The sequence below is a fragment of the Balaenoptera borealis genome, assembly GCF_965194805.1.
Source record: "Balaenoptera borealis genome assembly, chromosome: 14".
In the NCBI taxonomy this organism is placed as follows: Eukaryota; Metazoa; Chordata; class Mammalia; order Artiodactyla; family Balaenopteridae; genus Balaenoptera; species Balaenoptera borealis.
The window spans coordinates 68,948,839-68,976,205 of NC_138875.1; the positions used below are offsets into that span (position 1 = coordinate 68,948,839).

The following is a 27,367-nucleotide window of genomic DNA, read 5'->3' on the forward strand; positions in this document are numbered from 1 at the left end:
GAATGTTCAGCGTTGTTGAAAAATATATATGCCAGGTGTAAATGGAAAACCTCAGTTTTTTCCATCCTGTGTAGGGAAAAACCCAGTTCCTCCCTACTGTGTCCCCCCTCTGAGACTCCTTTACTACTCACACAGAACACTTCACTTCCAACATTTCTGGTTACCAAGTATGATGGGAGGGGGGGTTTCCCCACAACAACAAGAGAGTCTCAGACACCAGCTGGATGTCCTACAATTCGACTCAATTCTGACCCTGTCTACCCAGAGCTGGCATCAGATCCCACAGGTACGGGCTCAGTCTCGTAAGACCAGCCCCCAACCCCTACTTCAGATGCCAGTCCCAAGCTCTGTGCTTCTGGCCAACTGGCCATAGATTGGAGGTTCCCACAATCTCCTCCTCAGGTTTGATTAACTTGCTAGAGCAGCTCATAGAACTCAGGGAAACAGTACTTACAAATACCAGTTTATTAAAGGACATGATAAAGGGTATAGATGAACAGCCAGATGAAGAGATACATAGGGAGAGGCTTGGGAGGATCCTGAGTGCAGGAGCTTTTCCATAGGAGTCTCTGTGGTGTTGGGGTGCATCACGCTTCTGGTGTGGATGTGTTCCCCAACCTGAAAGCTCTTTGAACCCCCTACTGTTGGGATTTTATAGGCTTTTTCATGGAGGCATGATCAATTATTAACTCCATTTCCAGCCCCTCTCCTATCTCTGGAGGATGGGGAGGGCAGGACTGAAAATTCCAAGCTTCTAATCATGGCTTGGTCTTTCTGCTCCCACGTAGGAGCCCACCCAGAGTTGCCTCATTAGAACAAAAGAGGCTCTTAGCGCTCTTATCCCTTAGGAAATTACAAGGGTTTTAGGCGCTCTGTGCCAGGAACTGGGGGCAGAGACCAATATACGTATTTTCTATTGTCTCACACCAGACCAAGGATTTTGGACTTCATCCTGAAGGTAATGGGGAACCACTGCAGGGTTTTAAGCATATAAATGATTGAGTATAGATAAGATCGAGCACTTGGGGTTTTGAGAAGGTTACCTTGGAAGCCATGTGGAAAATGAACTGAAGGAGAAGCTGGGAGACCAGTATGGCGGGATCTGTTGCAATGATCCAGGCAAGAGGTGATGGAAGGCTGAAAACACAGCTGGGCAGATACAACAGAACTTGTTTGGAGAGGCAGAATTCTCAGGACTTTTGACCAACTAGACCTGGGCTACGAGGGAAGGAGGCAGGGGTCCCAGGCTAACTTTGAGATTTCTAGGTGGGGCACTGAGTTTGTGCTGCCATTCTCAGAAATAGGGAATACACAACATGAAACCACAGACTTAGAGAGAGGCCTATTTGGAGCAGATGAAGCTGTCTAGGAAGCAGGAATAGAAAGACATCTCAGATGGAAGTAGGGTCTGGGTTTGGGGAATTGGTGTATGGTGGTGAAAGCCGTGGGCATGGATAGGATCAAGAAAGGCATACCATTCCAATTCTACTCCGCCCCCAGAATGCAATATGTTTTTAAAAGTAAACCTTTAATTAAAGTATAATATATAGTCAGAAAGGTATAAAATTTTAAGCATACAATTCAACAGATTTTTCAAAAGTGAGCACAGCCATGCAACTACCACCCAGATCAAGAAGTAGAACGTTATCAGAATCCCTGCAATGAATTTACCATCAGAGGCATTTACTGCCAATACTGTATTGGTGGCTTAGAGACCTAGAATCATTACCTGTAACAATAAGCTGTCTTTAAACAGAACTCACCATGAAGAAGAACAACAGAGGTGATCTGAATGTCTAAGAGACCTGGTTCTAATGTTCTACTTTTTCCACTGTTATTTGATTTTCTCAAAAAATTAGTCAAAAGTAAATTCCTCCAGAGTCACCTCAAAACAGATGGTTTCCTTAAAGAATGAACATGAGACTAAAAGCACAGCCAAATGATTCCAGAAGAAAGACCCCCCCCCAAAGCTCATTGCAGTCACGTGGCATAGGTCCAATATGAAGCGTCCAGCACAGATGGCAGGACCCAGGGTCACATCTGCACCCACCATTGTTGGCAAAGCAAATGGCTACACAGGAGCTGCTACAGATGGAAAGACTTAGGGACGGGCAGGTGTGGGAGGTGCCAGTGCCAGGTATGGGTGGCAGGAGCCAAAGACTAACATCATTGCGAGGCTCCCCTGCTCGCTGCATGGTGCCAGGCAGCGCTGCTCACAGGAAACAGCCACACAAGAAGGGCTGAAGGTAGAGTGAATGCCAAAGTGGCAATACCCCCAGAAGGCCCACCTAAGTCTGGGAAAACGGAATGGTGTTCGGAAATCAACATTCTCCAAAGTGATCCCTCAAATGTTCCCTTCTGAAGTCCTAACAGAAGTGTTATCAATGCTCAGGACTGGGCTGCCTGATGGGAAATGCCCCCATGGGGGCCTTCTGACTCATACACCTATTCAGCCTCACATGTTCATAATCATTTGTGTAAAGAAGAAAAAACCTCCAAGCACTAATTAGAAAGACAGAGCTGTTGTATTTTCCTCCTGATCACCTTATCTTCTTTATTCAGTTCTTGAAGACTCAGCTATTAAAAGAAATTAAGTAATTCATCAAGCCCATTTCAATTACCTGCTGCTGATAATATCAGATTACAATTAGCATCTACAAATGAACCAAGCACCAACTGCCAAGCTGAAACATAAGCTAATTTACTGCTAGACTCTGCCTGCTGGAGACAGAACTCTGGGACCTGGCAGTAAGCATGCACTTCATTATTCCAACAACAGTTTTGCAGCGTCTCCTGCAACCATCCAAAGTGCAGCTCTGACCAAGATTTACTGCTCCGTCTGCCGCTGCTCACGTTTACAGACGCGCTGTATCTGTAAGCAAATCACAGCTCCTTTTAAATAGCAATGTCTAGACAAGCAGGGTGACAAATCTTGACCTAAAGGAGAGAATAAATATTATTAATATTTATTAGGTACTGATAGGTGTGGGGCACAGCACAGGATGTGCATGTCACAACCGTAATGAGGGTCTGAATCATTTTCTGTGAGTCCTCTGGTGCTTGATCAGAAAAATCTCCTGCTTTGGTTGATGCTCTCCATTTTTCATTTCTCCTTTCAAACAGGGAAAGTACATTCTTGTTACTTTCTTTTAGATGTCTAGAAAAATCTGTTTCAAGCTCTGGGACACATTTTTCCCCTTTTCATGACCCGAACAGGAACTGCTTTGAAAGAAAAGCAGAGGTGTGTGGTTTGGCTTTCTGTATTGTGGACATTATTGGACTTTGACAATCTGTGTAGTCTCGTCTATGCTTCTCAAGCAGAAGAACTAACAGTTCAGTAAATGTGTGGGGTTCAGAGGGGGCCTGTGGGCTGTTGTAGAAGAGAGCACACAGACCAGGGTTTGGATCTTGCCTCTGCTGCTTATAAACTGTATGATTCTGGGCCAGTACCTTTACTTCTGTGCCTACCACATAGGTTTGTAATGGGGATGAAATGAAATAATATATGCACAGTATCTAGCTCAGTGCAAGTAATCAACAGAAAATAGATTCTCTAGGAGAAGAAGAGAAAGGGCTGTTCCATCCTGACAGGGCCTGTACTTCTCTGGGAGCACTGGCTGTCTTGTACATGGGCACAAGCAGGGACCACTGTTGCAAGGTGTCCTAGAGCCCTTCCAGTGGTGTTTCTTCTTTCTCATCTTCCTGTATATGGAGGGTGGGGGTGGGTGCAGAAGAAACATCTTTGGCTTTTAGCCCTAGGCTGAGTAATCTCAGCACGGCTCCCACTGGAATCTACCATTCTAGTGGGAATGTTTCCTCATGGCAGGATCTGTGGACATGGAATCAGAGACCTGAAGTCTAGCCTCAACTCTGCCTCTACAACCCTGGGTGAGTTACAGACATTCGTTAATCTCTGGATCCTCGTCAGTGAAAAGGAATAATAATAATTTAACTCATAGCACACTTGTTTGCTATTAGAAAGGCAAACAAGTACTGTAAGACACAAATATAATGGAACTGCATTGTTGAAGCAAGAATTTCTATGTGAGGTCTCACGGACCCTTCAACATCTTGAATGGTTATTCTGAACATGGTTCCATAATCACACTGTGGATTTTCAAAGTAAAACACCCAATTAGTGTAAATTAAATACTACCTACAATTATTATTAACATTTTACTCGTAAAGCTAGACCTCTCTCCACCTAAAGAAAACCCAACATATAAAAAGAAAACCCAACATATAAAAATTGAAATGTGAAAAACAGGCAAAAGAGAGTGACTGCCATATTACAGAATATTTTTCTCTTACAAAAGAAATTTATTATAAGATTTTTTCAGGATACTGTGTTTTATATGTGTTCACAGTATTTACTGAATATTTAATTCATAAAATGTAATCAGGAATACTATATAATCAAGGTGCAATGTGTGTTTGTTATGTATACAACATGTAATATTGTTCCACCTTTCCTTGGGAATTCAAATTTTTCTGATTTAGATCGCCAGAATTTAATTTTTAAATATAATTTTTATAAAAGTTACTTAGGTGATGTTTCTTAAATCCTAGAATTAGAACAGCTGAGAGTCACCATTTCTGGTGACTATCATTTTGCTGCACTATAAATAAGAGGAATGATGTGTACCCACCAGAGTTGCTACCGAACATTTACTTCAACACATGACTACCAGGTTGGTTTGAAAATATGGAAAAAAAAAAGCCAAGCATATTTTATGAGATCTTAATACATCTTTTATGCTACAGGTCTCTTGAAATTAAATGGGTCAAGATTTTTTTAACCTACCTGGGCTGTGATTTTCTCATATGTAAAATTAATTAATACTCTTGACCTCATAGGTTTGTGGAGATGATTAAATATGAAAATGAATATAAATATGTGACACAGAGCAGGTCTCAATATATGCTTGTTAAATGAAAAACCATAAGCTCCATGGGGACGGGAACTATGTCAGTCTTATTCATAAAATATAGCACAGTGCCTATCACATAACTAATGTTCAATAAATATTTGTTGAGCAAATGAATAAGTGAACAAATGAATTAATGAACACTAGTCCCACACTGCTATATTTAAAATACATAACCAACAAGGACCTACTGTATAGAACAAGGAACTCTGCTAAATATTTTGTAATAACCTAAATGGGAAAAGAACTTGAAAAAGAATAGATACATGAATATGTATAACTGAATCACTTTGCTGTACACCTGGAACTAACACAACATTGTTAATCAACTGTACTCCAATATAAAATAAAATAATTAAAAAAAACACTAGTCCCATTTCGCTTTCTTTCCCCAAAAAAGCTACTTTGTAGATAGCAAATGTCTTTTTGACTAAAAAGGTACAGATATTTTAAATTTTTGAATTATTTTCCATAGATAGATTATTAGATATTTCACCCTAGGCCTTGGTGGGAAGCACTTTCCATCTCTCATGTTTGACCCAATACTAGAAACAGAACAGCTCTTATACTGCTGTACATGGGAAGTGGCTCCTACAATGTATTCACTTTTGTATGTATTCCAGGAGCATGGTGGCAAGCTAAGTGATCACCATCATCCAGAAAGAGAAAGAAAGAAAAGGAAGGGAGGGAGGGAGGGAGGAAGAAAGGGAAAGAGAGGGAGAAAGAAAGTGAGAGAGAGAGAGTGCAAGAGAGCAAGTAGGAAAGAAAGAAGGAGGGAGAGAGGGAGGGAAGGAAGGAAGGGAGGGAGGGAGGAAGGAAGGGAGAAAGGAAGGGAGGGAGGGAGGAAGGAAGGAAGCGGCCACCCTTCTAATTATCTCCCATCTCATTTTCTTAATTACAGTTTATCTCAAAGTAAAATGAGAGGCATTTCTGTCTGCCTCCCCAGTGAATGAGAAGATCTGGGATGATCAGAGCGAGAGCACTTTAACTGAGGCTTTACTCTAGTGACCTACTTTGCAGCCTAACTGAGATTTGACTCCAAACTGCCTAAATTAGAACCATAAAGAAGGCTACCAAAAAACCAGAGGCTACAGAAATACTGTCATGCAACTACAGTTGTTTTGAGCATAAAAGAAAAGATGGACATTTTCCAAGCCAAAATTTACATTAGCATTATTTTCACAAGTAAGACATACTTAGAAAACACCTAGGCTATTCTTTGTTGTTCATAAGAAATCTAAAGAGTCTAAATCATTTCTACTTGTTTTATTTTAAAGCATCTAAAAGGTGGATAATAAATATTGGTATATGCTGACCACCAAAGGATAAAGATTTCTCATCATCTCTACCTTCTCTTTTTCTCCATCTCCATAAGTTCTATCCACTACCCCTCAGATGTGCACAGCAAGCTTCTAATGTCAAAAAACCTTTAGTGACTCAAATCTCATTCTCCCTGCCTTCTCTGATTTAAGTGATAAACCCTCCACATCCTGAAGCTCTCTTCTCCCTGAACTCTACCTGGGTCACCTCCACCCTCTGTGATCCTGACTCAGTCTCCCTGACTGGCTTTCCTCCCTTATCTCATAGATATCATTAGGATGATGCCATCTTAATACTTGTTTCCAATTCTATTTGCTCATGTTACATTGAGAGAAACACATACTTGGCATGTATAAAACAAACTTGCCACGTTTGATAAAGAACTACTTTGGGGAAGTTCCTCCTCTCAGCTTTCCTGTTTCTTTCCAAAGGCACCACTGTTCTTCCAATCACTGTGGCACAACATCTTGGCATAAGCTTTGACTCATTCAATCTAACCATATAAACACTGAGTACTCACTGTGTCTAAGGGGTTATACTCAGAGATACAGAGACTGTGGAGTAGAATAGTGTTTATACTTCTGTTGAGTTTTAATCCAGTGGAGGTAACTATACAAGTACACCAATAACCATATTTTATGATTGAATAGAAATAGAATAAGAGAAATTTTAAAAGTGGACTCAGGTCTCAGACAAGGTAAAGAACTTGTTATCAAGAGAGGCTTCAAGAAGTGAATAGTTTAAAAAAAAAAAAAAGAAGTGAATAGTACTTGGAATAATCCTAAAAAGATGGGTAAACTTTAGATAAGCAAGACAGGGACAGAGAAGTTCTAAGTAGAAGAAATAGCTTGAGAAAATATATTAAAGCAAGAAGTATAGCCAGTGTGGCTAAATTAGGGAAGATGGAAAAACACAGTTTTAGGTAAAGAGTATGTACAGAGGAGTAGTAGAATTAAAGAATGGAAATCGTGATAGTCCCCATTTTAAGGTATAGTTTAGGAAGGTCAGTCTACTATTGGTGTGTGGGATGGAGGAGGCATGGGAGGGAGGGAATGGTAGCAAGGAAAACCCAACTAGTTGGTTATTGCAACAGACTGGGCAATAAGGAAGGAGCAAGGGAAGGAAAAAACCTTAATGAGAATACTTACTTGACAACTGTTAGATTGAGTGTCAACTGAAAAAAAGGGGGATGGGGTAAGAAATCTATGATGACTTTAGATTTCTAAGTCAGGATTGTATAACAGGCTGAATGATCCTCCTGCTCCCCCACCCCCAATCTCTGCATTCTAATCCCAGGAACCTGTGAATGTTACTTTACATGACAAAGGGGATTTTGGAGGTGTGATTAAACTGTGGATCTTGGGAAGATTATTCTGGATTACTCAAGTGGGTCTGATGTAATCACAACAGTCTTTTATTTTTAAGAGGGATACAAGAGGAGTTAGGACAGAAGAGAAGGCAATGTGATGACTCAGAAGCAGAGATTGGAGTGATGCACTCTGGAGTTGGAGGAAGAGGCCACAAGCCAAGGAATACAGGCAGCCATTAGAAGGTGATTCTCCCCTAGAGCCAAGAAACCAGGCTTGTTGACATTGACCTTAGCCTGGTGAAATTGATTTCAGACTCCTGATCTCCAGAACTGTAAGAGAAAACATTTGTGCTATTTGAAGCCACTAAGTTCATGGCAATTTGTTACAGCAGCAATAGTGAATTAATAGAGATAACTAGAAGAATGGGCCTGTCATCAACAGAATAAGGAAAGCTAGGAGAAGCAGTTAATTTAGGAAAAAGATATTTCACACTTGAACTCACAAACTTGGACTGATCAGCATGAAAATCAGACGAAGCATCTACTAGGCATATGAAAATATGAAAATGTGAAAATGACCTCAGGCAGCAGGTGAGAGCTGGTGAATATAGATTTAGAAACAATGGACATTGAAGCAGTAGTTGAAGGTATAGTGGTAAAAATGATAAAGAGAGAGATACAAAGAAAGAACGGGAAAGAATCAAGGAACAAAATACAAGAACTCCCACATTTAACAAGTGGCAATACAATGGAAAAGAGCCATTAAATATAATGTAGGGAAACTGAATAATGACACAGAGGGAAGCCTAAGAGGGAAGGCGGAATAAAAAAAGCAGGTGGCAGAAAAGCACATATATTATGATCCAAGTTTTTAAAAAAGGAACAATCTGTACACACGTGTATATTTACATATATGATTATACTATCATGTGTTTATGTGCATAGTAAAAAGGTCTGGAAAGAGTCTAACCAAATTGTTAACAGTACTTAACTCTGAAGAGTGGGACATGGGAAGGTATGCCAGGGGGTGGACCGGGGTGGACCTCCTTTTTCTACTTTATACACTTTCATACCATAAGAATTTTTACCAAAGTAAGTACTGTTTTTGTAACTTTTAAAATTGTTCATTTTTTTAAAAGAAGGATAAGAAAAGCCAATGAAGATGGTACAGAAAGAGCAGCCAAGAAGAAAATCAGGACGGTGGTGCTTCACAGAAACTAGAGGAGGAGAGAATTTCAAGGAAAACTTAGTAAAGGCTGCCAAATGTTGCATACTGATTAGGGAAATTTAGAACTGTCAAGAGATCTCTCAACTGAGCCATCTGGAGATCACTGTTGATCTTTTTCAGGGGACAAAAGGTGCAAATCAAATTGCAATGGGTTAAACATGGATAGGAGGAATTCCACTTCCAGTAATGGAGGAGTACCTCCTTTCAGAGCCACCCTCCTATAGATAACAACTATAAAGTCTGACAGGCGGCAGGGCAGGAGGGCTGGCATGGAGGGGGCAGGAGGCCAGCATGCAGGAAGCAGAGGGAGGAATTTATCTAAAAACACTGGAGTGCAACCAAAAGCAGTGAGAAACTGTAGAGAGGTTGGAGTTGACTCTTTGCAGAAGGGAAAGGCATTGGGTAAGTTTCCCATTTTTGAAATGCCAGAGGACATAGTGCGGGGGCAGGGACCAGAGGGCAAACCCCATTAGTGCCGTGTGGTGAGGTTAAAACTCGGGTAGAAACACACCATCTTTCTGGCTTGAAGAACCAAAGGAAAAATCCCAGAGAGAGCCACAGTGGAGAGCCTTGGATTTGTAATTCTACACAAATCTCTGTTTAACTCATGAAATATGCATGTGCAAGGCCAAATCTAAGCAAGCTGAAAGACCTGAACAGAGATCTCAGCTGCTGCCCAACACAGGGAAGACAGAATTTGGAGCTTGAATTAAGTCAAGTTAACTGGTAAAACAACTACAACAAAAATCAATACTATTAACAGAAATATATCAGAATCCAGAGTCTCTATAAAGTATCACTGACAATGTTGGATATAATCCCTTTTCAAAGAGTACATTAAAATGTGACTAACAACTCAAAACAAAAGGCAATCAATGCACAACTCTGTGACTATACTACAAACCACTGAATTACACACCTTAAATGTATAAATAGTATACTATGGAATTATATCTCAATCAAGCTGTTAAAAAAATAACAACAACATCAACAACAGGCAATCAATAGGGTCTAACTCTGAGATGACCCTATTGATTATTGGAATTAGCAGACAAGGTTTTATAATCTTTTGTAATAACTAGGGCCAGTTATGTAAAAGAAAATACACATGTAATGAATAAACACATAAATCTTAGCAGGAAAACTGAAATGTTAATTAAAAGAACCAAATGGAAATTCTAGAGCTAAAAATATATATCTAAATTTTAAAATGCACCAATGCAGTAAAGAATTAACCTTGCCCAGAGAGGTCCAGCCTTTGCCCCTGGCTCTGGGAGATAATCTCGAAGCCCTTAGAATGCCCAGCCTAAGAGTCATTGTTTACCTGAGGGTGTTGGCCATGCCAGAGAGTCCATGCTAACAGTATGATTTACAGTGGGGGCTTTCAGCTCAACCTCCAGAGGGGCAGGAAACTAAGATCACTCATGCACATGGTCAACCATATCTCTGTGACCAAGATCCAATAAAAACTTTGGAAAAGAAAGCTCAAGGGAGTCTCTGTGCATACTGTCACATATTGCTGCTTGGAGGAGTTAGCACCATACATGACACAACTGGAAGCTTTGTGCTTACAATTCTCCTGAACTCTAACCATGTGCCTCTTCCCTTGGCTGATTTTATTCTTCTTTCTCTAATTGCTTTAGGTGCAAGGTTAGGTTGTTTATTCGAGATGTTTCCTGTTTTTTGATGTAGGCTTGTATTGCTATAAACTTCCCTCTTAGAACTGCTTTTCCTGCATCCCATAGGTTTTGGGTCGTCATGTCTCCATTGTCATTTGTTTCTAGGTATTTTTTGATTTCCCCTTTGATTTCTTCAGTGATCACTTCGTTATTAAGTAGTGTATTGTGTAGCCTCCATGTGTTTGTATTTTTTACAGATCTTTTCCTGTAATTGATATCTAGTCTCATAGCGTTGTGGTTGGAAAAGATACTTGATACGATTTCAATTTTCTTAAATTTACCAAGGCTTGATTTGTGACCCAAGATATGATCTATCCTGGAGAATGTTCCATGAGCACTTGAGAAAAATGTGTATTCTGTTGTTTTTGGGTGGAATGTCCTATAAATATCAATTAAGTCCATCTTGTTTAATGTATCATTTAAAGCTTGTGTTTCCTTATTTATTTTCATTTTGGATGATCTGTCCATTGGTGAAAGTGGGGTGTTAAAGTCCCCTACTATGATTGTGTTACTGTCGATTTCCCCTTTTATGGCTGTTAGTATTTGCCTTATGTATTGAGGTGCTCCTATGTTGGGTGCATAAATATTTACAATTGTTATACCTTCTACTTGGATGGATCCCTTGATCATTATATAGAGTCCTTCTTTGTCTCTTGTAATAGTCTTTATTTTAAAGTCTATTTTGTCTGATATGAGAATTGCTACTCCAGCTTTCTTTTGATTTCCATTTGCATGGAATATCTTTTTCCATCCCCTCACTTTCAGTCTGTATGTGTCCCTAGGTCTGAAGTGGGTCTCTTGTAGACAGCATATATATGGGTCTTGTTTTTGTATCCATTCAGCCAGTCTGTGTCTTTTGGTGGGAGCATTTAATCCATTTACATTTAAGGTAATTATCGATATGTATGTTCCTATTCCCATTTTCTTAAATATTTTGTGTTTGTTATTGTAGGTGTTTTCCTTCTCTTGTGTTTCCTGCCTAGAGAAGTTCCTTTAGCATTTGTTGTAAAGCTGGTTTGGTGGTGCTGAACACTCTCAGCTTTTGCTTGTCTGTAAAGGTTTTAATATCTCCATCAAATCTGAATGAGATCCTTGCTGGGCAGAGTAATCTTGGTTGTAGGTTTTTCTCCTTCATCACTTTAAGTATATCCTGCCACTCCCTTCTGGCTTGCAGAGTTTCTGCTGAAAGATCAGCTGTTAACCTTATGGGGATTCCCTTGTGTGTTATTTGTTGTTTATCCCTTGCTGCTTTTAATATGTTTTCTTTATATTTAGTTTTTGATAGTTTGATTAATGTGTGTCTTGGCGTGTTTCTCCTTGGATTTATCCTGTTGTGGGACTCTCTGTGCTTCCAGGACATGATTAATTATTTCCTTTCCCATATTAGAGAAGTTTTCAACTATAATCTCTTCAAATATTTTCTCAGTCTCTTTCTTTTTCTCTTCTTCTTCTGGGACCCCTATAATTTGAATGTTGGTGCATTTAATGTTGTCCCAGAGGTCTCTGAGACTGTCCTCAGTTCTTTTCATTCTTTTTTCTTTATTCTGCTCTGCAGTAGTTATTTCCACCATTTTATCTTCCAGGTCACTTACCCATTCTTCTGCCTCAGTTATTCTGCTATTGATCCCTTCTAGAGTATTTTTAATTTCATTTATTGTGTTTTTCATCGTTGCTTGGTTCCTCTTTAGTTCTTCTACGTCCTTGTTAAATGTTTCTTGCATTTTGTCTATTCTATTTCCAAGATTTTGGATCATCTTTACTATCATTATTCTGAATTCTTTTTCAGGTAGACTGCCTATTTCCTCTTCATTTGTTAGGTCTGGTGTGTTTTGACCCTGCTCCTTCATCTGCTGTGTGTTTTTCTGTCATCTCATTTTGCTTATCTTACTGTGTTTGGGGTCTCCTTTTCACAGGCTGCAGGCTCGTAGTTCCTGTTGTTTTTGGTATCTGTCCCCAGTGGCTAAGGTTGGTTCAGTGGGTTGTGTAGGCTTGCTGGTGGAGGGGACTAGTGCCTGTGTTCTGGTGGATGAGGCTGGATCTTGTCTTTCTGGTGGGCACATCCATGTCTGGTGGTGTGTTTTAGGGTGTCTGTGGCCTTATTATGATTTTAGGCAGCCTCTCAGCTAATGGATGGGGCTGTGTTCCTGTCTTGCTAGTTGTTTGGCATAGGGTGTCCAGCACTGTAGCTTGCTGGTCGTTGAGTGAAGCTGGGTCTTGATGTTGAGATGGAGATCTCTGAGAGATTTTCGCTGTTTGGTATTACATGGAGCTGGGAGGTCTCTTGTGGACCAGTGTCCTGAAGTTGGCTCTCCCACCTCAGAGGCACAGCCCTGATGCCTGGCTGGAGCACCAAGAGCCTTTCATCCACACGGCTCAGAATAAAAGGGAGAAAAAATAGAAAGAGAGAAAGAAAGAGGATAAAATAAAATAAAATAAAATAAAGCTATTATAATAAAAAATAAGAAAAAATTAAGAAAAAATTTATTAAGAAAATTTTTTTTAATTTTTAAAAATAAATTTATTAACTTTTTATAATAAAAAATAAGAAAAAATTATTAAGAAAAAATTTATTAAGAAAAAAATTTTTAATTTTTTAAAATAAAAATTAAGAAAAAAATTATTAAGAAAAAATTTATTAAGAAAAAAAATTTTTTAAGTAAAAAAAAAAACAAAAAAACAGACGGACCAACCCCTAGGACAAATGGTGAAAGCAAAGCTATACAGACAAAATCTCACCCAGAAGCATACACATATACACTCACAAAAAAAGGAAAAGGGGAAAAATTAATATATCCTGCTCCCAAAGTCCACCTCCTGAATTTGGGATGATTCGTTGTCTATTCAGGTTTTCAACAGATGCAGGTACATCAAGTTGTTTGTGGAGCTTTAATCCGCTGCTTCTGAGGCTGCTGGGAGAAATTTCCCTTTCTCTTCTTTGTTTGTACAGCTCTCGGGGTTCAGCTTTGGATTTGGACCCGCCTCTGGGTGTAGGTCGCCTGAGGGCGTGTGTTCTTCGCTCACACAGGACGGGGTAAAAGGAGCAGCTTCTTCGGGGGCTCTGGCTCACTCAGGCCGCGGGGAGGGAGGGGTATGGATGCGGGGCGAGCCTGCGGCGGCAGAGGCCAGCATGACGTTGCAGCAGCCTGAGGCGCGCCGTGCGTTCTCCCGGGGAAGTTGTCCCTGGATCACGGGAGCCTGGCAGTGGCGGGCTGCACAGGCTCCCGGGAGGGGAGGTGTGGAGAGTGACCTGTGCTCGCACACAGGCTTCTTGGTGGCGGCAGCAGCAGCCTTAGCATCTCATGCCCGTCTCTGGGGTCCGCACTGATAGCCGTGGCTCGTGCCCGTCTCTGGAGCTTGTTTAGGCGGCACTCTGAATCCCCTCTCCTCGCACACCGCGAAACAAAGAGGCAAGAAAAAGTCTCTTGCCTCTTCGGCAGGTGCAGACTTTTTCCCGGACTCCCTCCCGGCTAGCTGTGGTGCACTAACCCCTTCAGGTTGTGTTCATGCTGCCAACCCCAGTCCTCTCCCTGTGATCTGACCGAAGCCTGAGCCTCAGCTCCCAGCCCCCGCCCGCCCCGGCGGGTGAGCAGACAAGCCTCTCGGGCTGGTGAGTGCTGCTTGGCGCCGATCCTCTGTGCGGGAATCTCTCCACTTTGCCCTCCGCACCCCTGTGGCTGCGCTCTCCTCCGTGGCTCCGAAGCTTCCCCCCTCTGCCACCCGCAGTCTCCGCCCACGAAGGGGCTTCCTAGTGTGTGGAAACCTTTCCTCCTTCACAGCTCCCTCCCACTGGTGCAGGTCCCGTCCCTATTCTTTTGTCTCTGTTATTTCTTTTTTCTTTTGCCCTACCCAAGTACGTGGGGAGTTTCTTGCCTTTTGGGAGGTCTGACGTCTTCTGCCAGCGTTCAGTGGGTATTCTGTAGGAGCAGTTCCACGTGTAGATGTATTTCTAATGTATCTGTGGGAAGGAAGGTGATCTCCACGTCTTACTCTTCCGCCATCTTGCCCAGACCCCCCTTGGTTGATTATAATCTGTATGCTTTCACTGTAATAAACCATAACCATGAGTATAACAATAACTTTCAGTGAATTCTGTGAGTCCTCCTAGTTACTGAACCTGAGGGTGACCCTTGCTTGCTGTTGATGTCAGAAGTGAGAGTAGTCTTGGGGAATCCCAAACTCTGCATCACTAGATAGGTTTAACAGAAGATTGGAGATGACAGAAGAGTTAGTGAACTTGAAGAAAGATTAACAGAAATGTTCAAATCTGAAGAATACAGAGAAAAAAAATTAAAAACATGAACAGAGCCTCAGCAATATATAGGACAAAATCAAAAGGCCCAAAGTAATTCAGAGACATAAATAGAGGAGAGAGGGAGTGAACAAAAAGAAGTATTTTTAAAATAATAGGTAAAAATTCCCTAAATTCAGGCAAAGATATATATGTGCTGATTCAAAAGCTCAAAGAACCATAGGAAGGAAAAAATACAAAGAAAGCCACATTTAGGCATATCATAAACTGCTGAAAATCGTATTTAGAAGAAATCTTGTGAACTGTCAAGAAAAAATTAGCATACACCATACAGATTATTTTTTTTTTTTTTTTTTAAAGTATTTGTTTATTTATTTATTTATGGCTGTGTTGGGTCTTCGTTTCTGTGCGAGGGCTTTCTCTAGTTGCGGCAAGTGGGGGCCACTCTTCATCGCGGTGCGCGGGCCTCTGACTATCGCGGCCTCTCTCGTTGCGGAGCACAGGCTCCAGACGCGCAGGCTCAGCAACTGTGGCTCACGGGCCCAGCTGCTCCGCGGCATGCGGGATCCTCCCAGACCAGGGCTCGAACCCGTGTCCCCTGCATTGGCAGGCAGACTCTCAACCACTGTGCCACCAGGGAAGCCCCACCATACAGATTATTAATTCCACTGACTTCTTATCAGAAATAATGGGGGCCGAAAGACTACTTTAAGCCACTGAAAGATAAAAAAAAATCTACCAACCCAGAATTCTGTATCTAGCAAAAAATATCCTTCAAGAATGAGGTGAAATAAACACATTTTAAAGTAAACAAAATGAAGAGAATTCATCACTAGCAGACCTGCATTACAAGAAATGCTACATGAAGTTCTTTAGGCTGAAGGGAAATAATACCAGGTGGAAACTCATATCTTCAAGAGTGAATGCAATTACAAGAAATGATAAATAAGTGGATAAACAGAAAACATTATTTTTCCTCTTATTTAAAATGGTAATATAAAATAGAACAACTAACATTGTACTGTGGAGTTTAAAAAGAATATAGGTGTAGTAATAAATGTGACAACTACAGCATAAAGTACAGGGAGTGGGGAGTAAGTGGACCTACAAGGTCATAATGTACTTATATTTTACAGGAAGTGGTACAATGGTAGCTCAAAGTAAACCATGAAAAGTTAAGGATATATAATGCCATCCTTAGAGCAACCATTAAAAAATAATGCAAAGATAGAGCTAAAAAGCAAATAGACAAGTAAAAATAAAATCTACATGATTAAATTAACCCATAGACAGCAGGAAAGGAAGAACAGAGAACAAAATATAAATGGGACAAACAGAAAACCAACAGTAAAATAACAGACCTAAATCCAACAAAACCAATAATTACATTAACTGTTAAATGATGAAATGCTCTAATTAAAAGGCCATAATTGTGAAAATCAATAAAGAAGCAATACCTAGCTAGATGTTATCTGCAGTTAACAAACTAAAGACACCGAGAAATAGAAAGTAAAGACAGAAAAAAAATGGAAAACACAAAAAGTAAGCATAAGAAGGTAGGAGTGGATATATTCGTATCAGATCAAGTAGTTCAAGAAAAAAAGACATGATCAATGATAAAAAGGGACATTTCATAATGATAAAAGGGCCAATCTGTCAGAAAGACAAAAACGATCATAAATGAATATTTGCCCAAAGAGAAAGCTTCAAAGTACATGAAGCCATGTTTCACAGAATTAAATGGAAAAACAGACAAGTCCACACTAACAGTTGTAGATTTTAACAACTTCCTTCTTAGCAACTGACAAAATATAAACAAAGAAATCAAAAAAGACAAAGATGATCTGAACAACACCATCAACTACCTAGACCTAAACAACATCTGTAGAGACACCTATTGCAATCCTACAAAGTATGTTCTCTGACTGCAATAGAACTAGAATTTGATAACAATAAAGTTTCTAGGAAAATCCCAAATGTTTTAAATTAAACAGTACTTCTAAACAACACAGGGGTTAAAGGGAAATCACAAACAATTTTAGAAAATATTTTAAACCCAGTGAAGGTAAAAACATAATACATCAAAAATTATTAGATGCAGCTAAAGCAGTGTTTAGAGGAAATTTTATATTTTTTAATGCTTGTATTAGAAATTTTAAAAGTCTAAAATCAATGACCTAAGTTTCAACCTTGAGAGGCTAGAAAGAGGACCCAAAGAAAGCGGCAGGAAGAAAATGATAAAAATGAGACCAGAAAAATGAAATTAAAAAATAGATAAGCGGGCTTTCCTGGTGGCACAGTGGTTAAGAATCCGCCTGCCAATGCAGGGGACACTGGTTCGAGCCCTGGTCCGGGAAGATCCCACGTGCCATGGAGCAACTAAGCCCGTGCGCCACAACAACTGAGCCTGTGCTCTAGAGCCCGTGAGCCACAACTACTGAAGCCCACGTGCCTAGAGCCCGTGCTCCGCAACAAGAGAAGCCACCATCAATTAAGACACAACGCAGCCAAAAAATAAAATAAATAAAATAAATAAATTTAAAAAAAAAAGACAAGCAATAGAAAAAACTTAACAAAAGCAAAAGTTGGTTCTTTAAAAAGATCAAGAAAATTGATAAATCTCTAGCTAGAATGATCCAGAAAAGGGGGAGGGAGTTAGTACAGGTACAAAACACAAACTACCAATAACAGAAATGAAAGAGGACATATCACTATATATCTTACAAGCATTAAAAAGAAAATAAGTAAGTATTATAAACAACTTTATGCCAATAAATTCAACAATTTAGATGAAATGAATGAAGTCTTTGGAAAATAAATACAACTAATCAAAATGATAGATTTCTGACACAAAATGATAGAGAAAATATAAATTATCCAATACGCACAGCCTTCTACACTCCAGGTTTCAAGCCCTCCAACCTCTCCTATGTGCCACTGCTTGACTTGTCTTCCTTAAATATCTAGTCAATGTTCTCACTTCTACATTTCAAAACCTTCAGGAGTTCCTGTTCACTAACAATTCCTTGCCTAGTTTTCATAATAATCTTCTACCATCCTCTAGCACATTCCTGAAGGCTAATCATGCCATTATCCCTCAGATATGCCAACCTATTGCATCAAATTCTTCTTTCACATACCCCTTGTCATCAATGCCATCCCATTTCTGGCCAAATCTCAGCTATTCTTCAAGGTCCACCTGGGCGTCATCTCCTCCAAGAAGCTTTCCAGACTATTCCCAGCCCTCAGGGCCTCCCTTCTGGGAATTTCATGGCAACACAACATCATTAACACTGTTGTCCTGTGTATTAATCTTATTTTCCCAACTAAATTATAAGCTCTTTGAGGGCAAGGATTTTTTTTCAAACTTCTCTATCACGTAAGGCAATTATTCCAGGATTCAGCACATAGTAATGATTCAATAAATACTTGAAATCTGTTGAATTAATATATCATACCAAGAACTTATTTCTATGGTTTTTATCAGGCTCTCTAGATTCTCATTCTGATCTCAATACCATCTTTAGCATCATCTCCAGGGATTTGCCAGACTTTTTCTAACAACCATATTCACGAAACATATGGTTACAATAAGCGGAGGTAGAGGGGAGGGAGAAGTAGTGCTAAAATTATATAAAGAGAAATAGGGTTTTGTAGGTCACAAAAGAAAAGGGGACTGACTTTTACAGTGCATTGCCACTAATATCTGCTAAGCATACACTAATACGAATAAGGTCACCATCTCCTTGTCCTCTCCCCACCCTGAGTCCCTGTGGACATAACAAACCATGGGCTCCAGGCACACGGATGAGTTCCGCTTATACTTCTGAACACATCTGTTCCTTTCATTCATTATGTACCAACATCTGTTTGGGTACCAAGAAAAGATAACAATATCTTCTAAAAAGTAGCCAGTTACTAATACTTACTGCCTCTTACCATTCCATATAAATTCCCCCAAATCTATAAATATCTTAACTGTAACCAAGTACTATCAAAACATAGACTGCAAATCTATCTTATTTAAATTTTTCAAAAAATAATTTTACATTTACACTATAACTATCAACATCATTTGTGAATACACATACATTGAGGGGAAAAAATACATTTCCTTTGGGGTTAAAGTCACCAAGTAAAGAACTCCCTCTACACTAAAATCCTCTCAAATTCCCTTCCATTGATGACTTCCTAGCAAGCTTCCCTTTCATTTAAACCAAACATAGCTTTGTCTCTTCATTTCATCCCCCTTCTCTCTAATTAGATAAATCTGGTCGCTCTTCTCTCTAGACAGATTAAAAGGTTGGGGTGTTTTGTTTTTCCAGTATTTCAGAGTTCTAATCCTCAGAGCACTGTGATGACAGAAAGGATCCTGTGATTTAGAGCAGGCAGGCTCCAAGAAAATATATCTGAAGGAAATATAAAACACACACAATGAGGAGATTCTTTTGAATATAAACACACAGATTCCTGTAAAAGATAGTGGGTTACTCCAGCTATTTCCAGCCCTTGGCCCTGACCCGGGGTCCCGCAAGCAATCCTGTCCTTACCCAGATTGGAGGACGCTCGCCCCTCTGCAGCCCGGTCCTTGAGATCCTCAGCGATGCCCAGCTGCTGCTCATGGTACTGTTTAGCCCTCTCCAAATCCTGCATGCACCTGGCAGCATGGCCCAGGCCAGCATAGGCCCGCATCTCAATGGCCTTCTCCATCAACTCCTGAGCCAGCTCCAGCACGTAGTTGTGGTAAGACATGGCCTTGTCAAAGTTCCTCCTGTAGTGGTAGGCACTGCCCAGATTGCTGTAGGCGCGGGCCTCTTCTCGCTTGTTGCCCAGGTCCTTGGCTATCTTCAGATGCTGCTCATGGCACTGCACAGCATTCTCAAAATCACCCATGGCAATATACACAGCTCCCATGTTGCCGAGTTCTCGGGCTTCAGAAAGCTCATCTTTGGATTGCTTGGCGAGAAGAACACACTGTTTGTGACTGGCCAGTGCATTGGGGTAGTCTCCAATGGCTGTGTACACGTGGCCCAGACTGCTCAGGGCTGATGAAGCTGCCTGGAGAGAAAAGATAAGGCAGAGAAAAGAAAGCACATCAGAAAATGGCTTTGGTTTGTTTCAGCAGATAAAATGTTAGAGAGTTTGCCCATAACCATCCAATCCTATTTCTAATGGTGTTTCTACCAGTGGTCCTCAGACCTATGCAGAACTGAAAAAGCGCACATCCAAACAGCAAGTTCCTAATAAAAGACAATGGCAATTTAATCAGTAACATTCAATACCGAATCTCATAGAAACAGGTTGTGTGCCATATAACCTTCATCTTAGTTTAAAGAGTTGACATTTCTAATATTGTGATATTATATCTCTGTTAATAGCTATTAACCTCTGCAGTATAAGAAAATGTTGAAGAAAATCAAAATTAATTATTACATGTAATATAGCATAGGAAATTCATAGGAGAAATCCATGCTAGGCTCTTTGCACCCTGGGCATTTCTCAATTCTTGTCTTCTCCCAAAGCAAATGGATACATTAACGGCAAGGGAGATTTTTAGATTGATGATTGATAATTTTGTGACCCAGGACCCACTGGAGGGTCCTGTTCTCTTATCTTTGTTACCTCAATGTGACTTCATCAGTACTGGTTACTGTGGAGGGCTTAGATTAGATGAGCCCCAGAGGAAAATAACAGGGGAGTTACAACTACATTTCTGAATGGGGTAGTCCCCACGGGGCCTCACCACCCCTTTTTAGGCTCACATTGCTCTTCGAGCTTTGCTTTTCTTGCCTAGAGGCTCTCTCTTCTGACCCCAGCCTCTGTGCAGAAAGATGCTATCTTCCTAGTCCCCTCACACTGCTTGCCACTCAAGTAGTTCTTGTCTAAAGAAAAGAACATGAGCCCTTTTTGTCTTAAAGGTTTTAATGAAAATGACTCTATATTGGCATAGTGAACCAAAGGGAAACAAAAATAACAAAGGAGATGTTACACGGGTTCTAGAATCTTACGAAGTGCAGATAGTCTTAGATTCTCGTCTTTAGTTTCTAACTCCTTTGCAGAGACATAAAAGGGAGTTACACCGAGCTCTCCTGCGCTTCTTTTCATTGAACAACTTGCCTATCCTTCCCTTCCTTCACACCATGCCTACAGCTAGAGCCACACAGTCCCCTTTCTTCATGATGCTCCCTCTTCATACCATGAATATGTGATCCTGGCAGAACAAAGGGTAAAAACTCTGTCACAAATAGGCAAGTGATCTTCACCAGGGCCTCCAGGCTAGGGAATAACAACAAGGGAAGGCCGTCCCACCTGGAGTAAGGGTATTTCTTTATCAGATGTGTTCTATGTGCACTTCAGAACACTTTTATTAATATTTCATAGTTGTGAGTGATTTGCTACCCAATTTCTTTGCCTGCAAAATAGCAGTTTTGATCAAAATGACTGAGACTGACCATCTTTACAATGCTTGCAAATTGTGTATCTGCAAAAGGTTCCATATAGTTTTAAGTTGCTTTTATCATTTCACAGATGTTCCAACAAAAAGCTTGAGGAAAATAGAGAGGAAATAAACACTTAGAAATGTACTTTTGGGTTTGTTTTGTTTTTTTTTTCTGAGTGGTGGAGAGCAGAAACAATTCCATGAAAATCACAATCCTGTAGCAATGTGATTCTGGCAGACGCAGCAATGATGTCACCCAAGAGCATGCCACTTGGACGTGTACTGGCCTCAGGTTCCTACTTCGGGAACCTCTTCAGGATCAGGGTTAAGACTTCTTGTTGGCACAGTGCACATAGGCCTTTCTACTCCTCACAACTCCCCTCCCCACACCCGACAATCTCCTTTCCTCCTTTGCTGCAGGACGGGGGACTCAGTCTCTTTCCTTTCCTTCTGTAATTGGCCCTCCCCTCCTTACTCTCTGAGGTCCTTCTGTGCCCAAGCCAGGCTAGAGAGCAGGACACAGTCCACAAACCCTCCCACCTGCAAATCTTTGTTGCCCTCAAAGTAGAACACATGGCTCTTTCACTATGGACCTAGTGTGACTTAGAATCAGACACCCTTGGTTCAAAACTGCACTGCTGTTTACTAGCCCTGGGACCTTCAGAAACTTAACTTCTCTGAGCCTTGGTTTTCCAGACAGACGTTTCTACGTCCCAGGAACTGTTTTCAAACTTAGCCATGAGCCTCTGTCAAATGTGTAAACCATAAATAATTCACTAGATAATTCCAAATAGTAGATCTGGTTGGAGGCAAGGAGCCCTTGAACACTGCAGGGAAGAGATGAATAAGGCCTGGGGCAGGCCCAGCACCCCAGGCATCACTGTTCTTAGAAACCTGTGGTATGTGGCAACTCCAAATGACAGCCCAAGGATCTTCTGCTTCTGGTTCTTCATTTCTGTAAATGCCAGGGAGACACAGGAGCTCATTTGCTGAAGCTCTCCCAAACATAAGGAGAGGGAGTATTGGGGCATTTCCCCTCTAGGGCTGTGAGGAAAGAGGGAAGGACTACTGCATTAGCTCTTCCCTGGCACCTTCCAGTTACAGGCAGCGCTATCAGGCTGCAGGTGTCCTGGAAACCAGCAACTCTAGAAAGGTCAATATAGTTTATGAAGCACACATCATAGCCTCTGAAACTAGAAAGGCAGCTTGATGTAGTATAAGAATGGAATAGAATTTAGAGTCAGAGGCCCTGGCTGTGTAACCCTGATAAGTCAATTCACTTCTTCACCTGTATTTTCTTTATATGTAAACCGTTCTGATAATGACAGCGTATGTACTTTCCAAGGTTAGGATGGGACCATATGAAGCAGTGCAAGTGAGTGTCCTGAGTAAACTGTAAAGTTCTCTGTAAATGCATCACTAAGGTGTGGATGGATGTTTTATGACTGCAGGCCGGCTGGGCTGAGCTCTGTTACCAAGCAGAAGCTAGTAACAGCACCAAAAACATCAGTCATTACAACCAAACATCTATATTCCTATCAGTTGCCACAGGAAATTTAGTCCAGTGTTTTACAGCTGCTGGGCAAATAACATGTGATGATATTTATCAGCTAAGTGAATTACAAATTAATCACTTGTCTTTGTTCCTGTTCCTGTGGAATAAACTTAGATCTGAAACATGGTTTCAGGCTGTTAAGGAGAATCTGAAGACCCACTATCTACAGGGAAACACAGGCCCCACCTCAAGCAGATGCTGCACTTGCCACTAAGGTTCACACTGCCTTTGTATATTAATCTCTTTGAGATTTTTGTGCTAGAATAGCAGCAGCTGCTTCCCACAGTGGAAACATTTTGGAACATCTGTATTTGAATACCAAAATGAACACAAACAGTTATGCTAACAAACTCTCTGGTTGGAATAAGACAATACTTTTCTCTTTTTACAAGATATAAATTACTCATGTTCTTGCCAAAGCATGATTTCCAGCTGCAGACTTAGCACACAGGAGTCATTACCCCTTGCTCTGTGACCCAAATATTTGCAGAAGAACTGCACCTGACGAGTCAGTTTCGTGGGACATGGAGCTAGAGAAGGAAATTTGCTCATATTTTTTCAAACCACCTTTAAGGACTTTCAGTTTGAGACATGAAATAGAGAAAGTTTAAACTACCCAAAAAACCACACTGATGATACTACCATTAAACATTATTTTGCAGAATTAAACATGTTCCTCACAACTAGCATGTTTTTCCCTTTATTGTACGTATTTTCATAAGGGTTATATTTTGTGGGATGATTAAATGCACATATAGAGAATATCTGATATAACTGCTGATTGACTAATTGCATGTAGTTTTAAGAAAAGGGGAAATGCACCCACAGCTAGTACCAGAAATACAGTTTTTCATCTTCACTGTCCAAATCCACATGCACCTTGTATTCCTTGCCAGTTCAGTGCCCACGAACCCAAGGTACTGGGTTAACCACCTGCAGCCCAAGAGGCAGAGGGATGTAGAAGAATAGGGGCAGACTCTGGAATCAGGCATGCATGGGTTCAAAGGACAAACTGTGTGATACTACACAAGTTATGCAACATCTCTGAGCCTCAGTTTCCTCATCTGTAAATGGGAATATTAATATCTCACAGTGCTCTGATAAGTACTACATAAGATAGAACTTGTAAAGAGCCCATTTCAAGGCTCACAGAAGATGCTCAAAAATTTTAGACTTTCATTTCTCTTCCTACCCTAACTTAGCTTTATTCCTTTCAAAGATGTGGTAGAAGATGACCAGAAAATAGAACATGATGTTATATGTCACCACAACTAAAAAAACAACACAAGAAGTGTGCCCCACTGATGGCAGGAAGGGTCATTATTTTCATACGCTAAAGCATATTACTCGTATTACTCTTCTGCAAGTGCAGACATAAGAAAATTCACCCTTTACTCCGGGGCATTTTGGAATCATTGGTATATCCAACACATAATGTTGGTAAAAGCACTTTAAGTGGTCAAAGCTTACATGGATATCAGAGTGTTTTGGGGTCTGTTGGTTGGTTCATTTGTTCATTCATTCATGTACTCAAGAAAATTCTCTAGACACAAACAGAGTCAACTAATTTTTGACAAAGGAACAAAGGTAATTATGGAGAAAGGACAGCCTTTTCAAAAAATGGTGCTGGACATATATATGGAATCTAAGGAAAAAAAAAAAAAAGGCCATGAAGAACCTAGTGGCAAGACGGGAATAAAGACACAGACCTACTAGAGAATGGACTTGAGGATATAGGGAGGGGGAGGGGTGAGATGTGACAGGGTGAGAGAGTGTCATGGACATATATACACTACCAAATGTAAAATAGATAGCTAGTGGGAAGCAGCCGCATAGCACAGGGAGATCAGCTCGGTGCTTTGTGACCACCTAGAGGGGTGGGATGGGGAGGGTGGGAGGGAGGGAGATGCAAGAGGGAAGAGATATGGGAACATATGTATATGTATAACTGATTCACTTTGTTATAAAGCAGAAACTAACACACCATTGTAAAGCAATTATACTTCAATAAAGATGTTTTTTAAAAAGAAATGGTGCTGGAACAACTGGACATCCACATGCAAAGAAAGTGAATCTAGACACAGACTTTACACTTTTCATACAAATTGACTCAAAATGGATCATAGACCTAAATGTAAAATGCAAAACTATAAAACTCCTAGAAGATAAGAGAAATTCTAGGGGACCTAGGGTTTGGAAATGAATTTTTAGATAAAACACCAAAGGCATGACCCATGAAAGAAAAAATTGCTAAGTTGGACTTCATTAAAATTAAAAACTGTGCTCTGCAAGAGATACCATGAAGAGAATGAAAAGACAAGCTACAGACTGGGAGAAGATATTTGCAAAATACGTATCTGACAAAGGACTTGTATCCAAAATATACAAAAACAAAAAACAAAAAAACTTAAAACTCAACAAGAAAACAACCCAATTTTAAAATGGACAAAAGACCTGAACAGATACCTCACCAAAGAAGATACAGTTTTCCCCCAGCATCTGTGAGGGATTGGTTCCAGGAACCCCCACAGATACCAAAATCTGCGAATGCTCAAGTCCCTTATGTAAAATGGCATGGTATTTGCATATAACCTATGCACATCATCCCATATTCTTTAAATCATCTCTAGATGACTTATAATGCCTAATGCAATGTAAATACAATGTGAATAGTTGCTGGTACATGGCAAATTCAAGTTTTGCTTTTTGGAACCTTCTGGAATTTTTTCAAATATTTTTGATACGTGGTTTGTTGAATCTGTGGATGCAGAACCCATAAATATGGAGGGCCAACTGTATATAGGTGGCAAAGAAGCATATGAAAAGATGTTCCACATCATATGTCATCAGGGAATTGCAAGTTAAAACAACAATGAGATACCACTACACATCTATCAGAATGGTGAAAATCCAAGACAACTGACAATATCAAATCCTGGTGAAGATGTGGAGCAATAGGAACTCTCATTCATTGCTAATGGGAATGCAAAATGGGACAGCCACTTTGGAAGATGGTTGGGTAGTTTCCTCCAAACATACTCATAGCATATGATCCAGCAATCATGCTCCTGCGTATTCACCTTAATGAAATGAACACTTAACGTCCACACAAAAACCTGCACGTGAATGTTTGTAACACCTTTATTCATAATTGTTAAAAACTGGAAGCAACCAAGATGTCTTTCAATAGGTGAACGAATAAATAAAATTTGATACATCCTTACAATAGAATATTATTCAGCACTAAAAGGAAATGATTTACCAAGGCACAAAGAGATATGAAGGAAACTTTAAATGTATATTCTTTAATGAAAGAATCCAGTCTTAAAAGACTACACACTGTATGATCTCAACTACATGACACTCTGGAGAAGGCAAAACTATAGAGAAAGCAAAAAGATCAGTGGTTTCAGCAGGAGAAAATGATAGATCACAGGGGATTTTTAGGGCAGTGAAACTATTCTGCATGACACTATAATCATGGATACAGGGCATCATACATTTGTCAAAACCCACAGGCTGTACAACACGAATAGTGAACCCTAGTGTAAACTATGAACTTTAGTTAACAATATTATATCAATATTGGTTTGTCAATTGTAACAAATGTACCACACTGATACAAGATGTTACCAAGAGGGGAAACTGAATGAGGAAGAGAAAGGGAATGTGGGAACTCTCTGTACTAGCTGCTCAATTTTCTGTAAATCTAAAACTGCTCTAAAAATGACATCTATTAGTTAAAAATTAATAAATAAATTGGAGTTTTCCTCGTTGGGGGAGTGGGTAATTCTAGGAAATGGAAACAGCACAAGCAAAGGCATGAAGTATGACAGAGTGTGTAATGATTAGAGACCAAGAAGCTGGTTAGACCTGGGAGTGGGGATAGTGGCTGGAGGGGAGTCTGGAAAGGCAGGTTTGGATGAATTCTGTCTGTCCATCAGTTTGTAAAATCTAACGCATTTTCCATGTATGTTGTTTCATTTAATCATTAATAACAATCCTTTTAATTGTGTGTTGTTATTATTAAATCCATTTGTGAGATAACGCTAGACTCAAAGAGATAAAATGACATGCCTAAGAATACACAATTGACAGCACTGATGGCAACGCCAGGGTTCAGGTCCACAGACATCAGACTCTAGCTCTCGTGCTCATTTAACTACATACAGTTTATCCTCTATTGAAGAATTTACAATCCACCCAGGGAGCAATAACAGCCACAGGTTTAAGCAGGGGACTGAAAAGATCAGATTTATACTTTCATGTATTTCCATGAAGTAGCTGAAAAGGAGGGAGATTGGTAGTAACGACAACAACAAAATGCTTAACTAAAATAACAACTAATTAGAATACAGTAAGATCAATGTTAAGCACTAATGATATTAGGGTAGGCTTTAGGGATATTCACAAATATGCTGGCATCTCTGTTTCGAAGTAGGTAAGACTGCACATCACTGACTGCATGAAGTCAGGTGTGAGTGGCTACGTGACCTTCTTTGGCCAACAAATGTGATCACATCCATGTAAAGCTTTAAGAACCAGTGCGTACTTCACCACATTTTCTCTTCTCTTTGCTACACACTGCTCCATCAAAATTGAAATTTAAGTGACAATCATAGCAATGTGGGCCCTGGCTGACCTGTAATGAATACACAGC

The 27,367-nt window shown here is 40.2% G+C and overlaps 1 protein-coding gene across 4 annotated transcripts in view; it reads right to left on the reverse strand.

The window, feature by feature from the left end:
* Positions 1–27,367, reverse strand: part of TTC28 (tetratricopeptide repeat domain 28) — a 648,733-nt gene that overhangs the window by 146,717 nt on the left and 474,649 nt on the right. For all 4 annotated transcript variants that reach the window (XM_082355559.1, XM_082355558.1, XM_082355557.1 and 1 more), the window contains one exon: positions 19,264–19,771. In XM_082355559.1, coding sequence (XP_082211685.1) covers positions 19,264–19,771 — 508 coding nt within the window. The remainder of the gene's footprint in view (positions 1–19,263; positions 19,772–27,367) is intronic.